This window comes from Apis dorsata, unplaced genomic scaffold (assembly GCF_000469605.1).
Source record: "Apis dorsata unplaced genomic scaffold, Apis dorsata 1.3 scaffold_52, whole genome shotgun sequence".
NCBI lineage: Eukaryota > Metazoa > Arthropoda > Insecta > Hymenoptera > Apidae > Apis > Apis dorsata.
Window position 1 is genome coordinate 1053652 of NW_006263353.1, and position 5436 is coordinate 1059087.

Here is a 5436-nt window from a genome sequence, read left to right on the forward strand (position 1 = left end):
TTAACTTTTAAATATAATAATCGTATTTAAAATCATATTTAAATAAAAAAAAAATTAAAATAATTATTAAAAAATAAAATAAAAAATAATTATAAAATAATTATTAAAATCTTTATATCAAAATAGATTAAATATATTATTAATATATTATTTTTCTATGTATATCAGTTTTATAATAAAATGTTTTGATATAAGAAATATTTTTGTTTTTATTTGTTTCAGAAATAAAAATTATTTACAATAGATGAAATATTGACTGCATTATATAATGATTATTTTTTTGGTCTAAAAGACTAGATTACAAATCAATAAATGGGAAATTATTATATACTTTATAATTATTACATTAATATTATGTTTCATTTTAAAAAGAGTATTTTTATTCAATTATATTTCAAGATAAAAACATTGTTTTATATAACTATAAATTTGAAAAAATTAAAAATTATATCATGTTTATATATACATAATATATATAATTATTATATATATTATATAAGATGCGATATAATATCAATATAAAAAGTGCAAATAAAATTTTTTTGTTTGAAACTTAATTTTCAAAGTAATCAAGCTAAAAATCTATATATATAATCTATCTATATATATAATTACGATTAAGATACGATTTTTCATGCGAAATAAAATATCGATTTACAAATAATATTCAGGAATTTTAGAATTGCAAAGAGAAAAAATAATTTTTTATTATGAACATTTTATTATTATATTAATATTCTTGAAAATATCCTTATTCTCGATATCCTCACCTAATTATTATTTTTACTATTAATGTTTGTACTTTTAATAATGTATTTTTAATTTTCATATCTCTAAATACATAATTAATATATTCTATTGATATATTCTATTGATATTCTAATGATCTATATTTTAAATGTCTTCATTATTGTAATAAAATCGATATATTTCGTATAGAAAATCATATTTTAGTTGTAAATACATATATATGTAATAGATATAAAATCGATTACTTTGAAAACTAAGCCTTGAATAAAAAAATTTTATTCTATATTTTTTTTTTACAAGAAAATGTCTCAATATCGTACGTTATATAAATCTTAATCTTAATCTTATCTAAATCTTATTCTAATTTTAAAATTTTATCTATGTCAGAATCTAAATCTGATATTTCTGATACAGATTCTGTATGTAAAATTTCAGACATTTTATCTGTTAAATTATATGATGCTGGTTGTGATAAATCATTTGGTTTTTTAGTATATGCTAAAGACATTTGACCTGGATTTATTACAAAAGAACTTATACTAGTAGGATTGATTTGTTCAATGCTCTTATTTTGATTTTTTTTATTTTGTATACACTTTGAAGAAAATATTGTTTCAACAGATCCTATAGGTTTTTGTCTCACCATATTTAACTGAAATAATATATTTATAATTGTTAGTATTAAAAAATAAATAATTTTTTAACATTTTACCTGTATTTCAAGTTTTTTTGATAATTCTGCTATTTTATCACTTTGTGCAGTTTTTAGTATGATATTACTTGAATTTTTATAATCTTCTAATTGAGATAAATATTTTCGTTCATCAGAATTACTAAATAAATATAAAATTAAGTATAAATTAAAATAAAATATTTTTTATTTATAAAAAAATATTATTTATTTTTACATACCTTAAAGTATTCTCATATAATTCTTTTTTTTCTTTATCATCATCAGAATATGATTCTTTATCCTTTTTATTTGTTAGATCAAAAATAACTTTTTTTTTTATCAAACTATTTGTTGAACCAGTTGTAGATTTTAGAACACTTTTATTATGTTTAGGTGATATAAAAATATTTTGTAATTCTTGTTGTATATTTGAATTATTTATATCATTGTTTTCAGTAGATTTGTAATTTGATATAGTTTTATTATTTGATATTACTTTGAATGTTTCAGAATTGAATACAGGTTTCATTTCATTCAAAAAATCTTTTTTTATTAAAAACTCTTGTAAATTTGTAGTATCTTGTATACTTTCCAAAGATTTTATTGAATTAGAAGAAATATCTATTAATTCTTCTACAGTTTTGTAATTTGCAGTTTGTGTTTTTATAGATAGTGATTCATTTTCAGTTATATTTTTAATAGAATCTTTAGTTTCTGGTGTAGAATAATATTCCTTTAATGTTATTGCTTGTAATGTAGAAATATGAGAATCTAAAAAAGATGTTTTTTTTTCTAAAAAAAAAAATTAAATTTACATATGAAAAAGAAAATTATAATTACCAGGATTTTGATTGCTTAATTCTTTTATTATTGGTCTATGTAAAGATGATTTTTTATTATTTTTAAATAGTTTCATATTTTCTATAATTTTTTCTTTTCTAGATATTTTATTGAGAACTTCTTCGATTATTTTTAACTTAATTTGATGATATTTTGGTAATTTCTGAATAAATAAATAAATTTAAGAAAATATTAATAAGTTATAAAAATTATAAATATTATAATGATATTTTACATATTTTTCTTACTTTTATAGCTAGTTTATGATGATGTTTTAAAATATCCATTTTTTGTTTAAAAGTTGTTTTTGGTATTCCTTGCCATTCTGGATCTATTCCTAAATCTTTTAATTTTTGCTCAAAAACATCCATTAAATTAGCCTGCAAATTCTTATAATTGTGTTCTGTTATTTTTTTAGATTTTAAAGAAAATGGTATTTTATATTTATGCAATGAGGAATCATTGTGAATTGTAGTATCATTATCTATACTTGAATTAGAAATAAATGATTCTGAATTTGTTACAGAAGATAAATTCTCTTCTATAGACTTCAATGTTTTGATATTTTTAATGTCAGATAAAAAGTCATTAGATATATTTTTATTAATAACATTTTCTAGCTTACTTATATCAGATTTATGTAAATCCATTTTTATAATTGATTGATCATATTTTTTATGTTTAGAATTATTTTCTTCTTCAAGTATTGAATCTTCTAAATCTGAAATATTACTTGAACTATAATATTCTAAATCTTTTTTGATAATTTTTATATGATCGAAATTTTCGATATCTGGAATTTTTTCATATTTTTGTTTAATATTTCTCTTATTTTCATGAATAATGAATTTATTTTTAGAATTTAAAATTTGTGTATCTTTTAAAGAATCTTCTATTGTTAATGGAAATACTTTACTTGATAAATTTGAAGTAATTGTAGTGCCTATTGCATTATTTTCAGTAACAATTTGTTCAATTGTTGTATCCACACAACTTTGTTTTAAATTATTTTCATCAGATTTTTTTGAAATTTCATTATCTAATATTATAGATGGACTACATTTTTGTAAAGAATTATTTTTCGAATCTTTATTTCTTACATTTAATTGTGAAATATTTATTTCGTGCGATAAGGAACTTAATTGTTTACTTTGTTCAATTAAAATATTTGATTGATTTGCCGTTTGACGTTCTAAATCATTAACTTTTGCTTCATATTTAGCTTTCATATCATCAGCTGCATTTTGTGTCAATTTCAATTCTGTAGTAAGTCTCTCAATATCTTTATGATGTTGATTTTCTAATTGTTCTATTTTTGATTTCCAATAATTTTCTTGATCATATAACTTTGTATGCATGCTTTCTATGTCTGGAGTAAACTATAAAATAAAGACAAAAAAAATTGTCATCCATATTGTTGTATAATCATATTCATTATACGAAAAAATTTTTTACTTACTTTGTCAAGTAATTGATTTTTTAATTTTTGAAATTCTTTTTCTTGTTGACTTATTAATGCTTGGACATTTGTTTCAGATGTACGTTCATACATAATGTTCTCTTTTTGTCTTAAATTCTGTTAAAATATTTATTTATTATTATTATATATTATTACTTAAAATATTTTAAAAGTTTCCAAATTTATACATACATGTATTTCATCAAAGAGCATGATTTTTAAATTTTTTATTTCTTCTTGATATTCTTTATATTCTGAATGTTCTTTAGATTTGTTATTATCATACTTAAGATTTTCAATTTCATTTTCAGTTTGTTTTTTATTATAATTTAATATCTTTTTATCACAGATTCTTTCAGATTCATTTCTTATTACTTTTTCTGTTTCATTTAATCTTTCTTTTAAGTTTTTTATTTCATTATGCAACTTTTCAGTTTCATTGCGATAATGCTCATGTATAGGAGAAACAGACATATATAAATCTGATGTATATGTATGACGACGTATAATATGTGCACTAACAAACATAGAAGATATGAAAGATTTTGGACAATGTGGACACTAAAAGAATATTAATAATTTTGCTTAAAAAAATAAGATAATAGATAATATTTTTACATATATAATTAAAGCTTTTCTTTTAAGAAAAATATATTTAAAATATATTTATTATACAGTTTTTTTAATAAGTATATCTATTTTATTTACATTATATTTTTAAAGAAAAACTTTAATTAAAATAATTAAAATATATTTACAATTTTCTTACTTTATATATTTCACCATTAGTATCTCCAATTTTAGTTTCTATTAATTTACTTTTTTCTTTTACTTTTTCTTTCATATGTTTCACTATTTCTTCTAAAGTAGCTATTTCTTTTTTTAATTTAACATTTTCTTCAATTTTTAATTTTAGTTCATCTTTTAATATCATTACACTATGATCTAAATATTGTTTACAATATAATAAATATTCAACTGCTAACTGTGCAAGACAAAAGAGTTTTACAAAATTTGGATCCAAGATTTTAACATCATATTCACTTTCTAAACAATAATCTATTACATTATTTATATTTTCATCAATAGAATGAAAATCTCTTTCTTTTATAATTCGATCTATATCTATATTACCTAAAATAATATAGAATTATAAATAAATTAAATAATGCTACTAAAACCATTTACATACATACTTATACGATTCCAATCTACTCTTATTCTGGATCTATGCATATTAAAATAAAATCCAGATTCCTTTGCCAATTTTGGAAAATCATGGCACCATTTGGTACCAATACGAAATGAAAATGCCATTATTATATTTGTAAGTTTAATGATACATACATACATACATTATTTCTGGTTGTGATTTTATAACTGTTAATTAATTAAGAATATAAAATATATTATTAATATCATATAATATTATTAATATTACAAATTTTCATATTTATAAATAAATAACACTGTTGTAAGAAAAAATAAATAAAATAATTATTCGTTGTTTTTATACATTTTGAAGGTTAGAGGAAAACGTAAACAAAATTTAACAGATTTAATTTCTAGAGGATACTATCTATAGTTATATGTATATTTATAGGTTTTATTTTTATACTTTAAAATTTCATTGAAATATAATATAGAAAGATTAAAGAAAATAATAAAATGAATAAAATAATCAATTAAAATATATAAAATAAAAAAAAATTTG

The 5436-nt window shown here is 18.7% G+C and overlaps 1 protein-coding gene across 2 annotated transcripts; it reads right to left on the reverse strand.

Moving 5' to 3' along the window:
- Window positions 1–1000: 1000 nt before the first annotated feature.
- LOC102681484 (origin recognition complex subunit 1) lies at window positions 1001–5279 on the reverse strand. 2 transcript variants are annotated; one of them, XM_006609095.2, is made up of 9 exons: window positions 4919–5279; window positions 4492–4856; window positions 3915–4283; window positions 3723–3839; window positions 2512–3642; window positions 2264–2426; window positions 1663–2194; window positions 1463–1583; window positions 1001–1402 (listed from the first exon to the last, which is right to left on the reverse strand). In XM_006609095.2, the coding sequence occupies exons 1-9, from the start codon at window positions 5073–5075 to the stop codon at window positions 1106–1108; spliced, it is 3252 nt and encodes a 1083-aa protein (XP_006609158.1). In that variant the 5' UTR covers window positions 5076–5279; the 3' UTR covers window positions 1001–1105. The 2 variants fall into 2 exon arrangements, with proteins under 2 accessions (XP_006609158.1, XP_031370839.1); XM_031514979.1 differs by having other exon boundaries at window positions 1663–2215.
- Window positions 5280–5436: the final 157 nt, after the last annotated feature.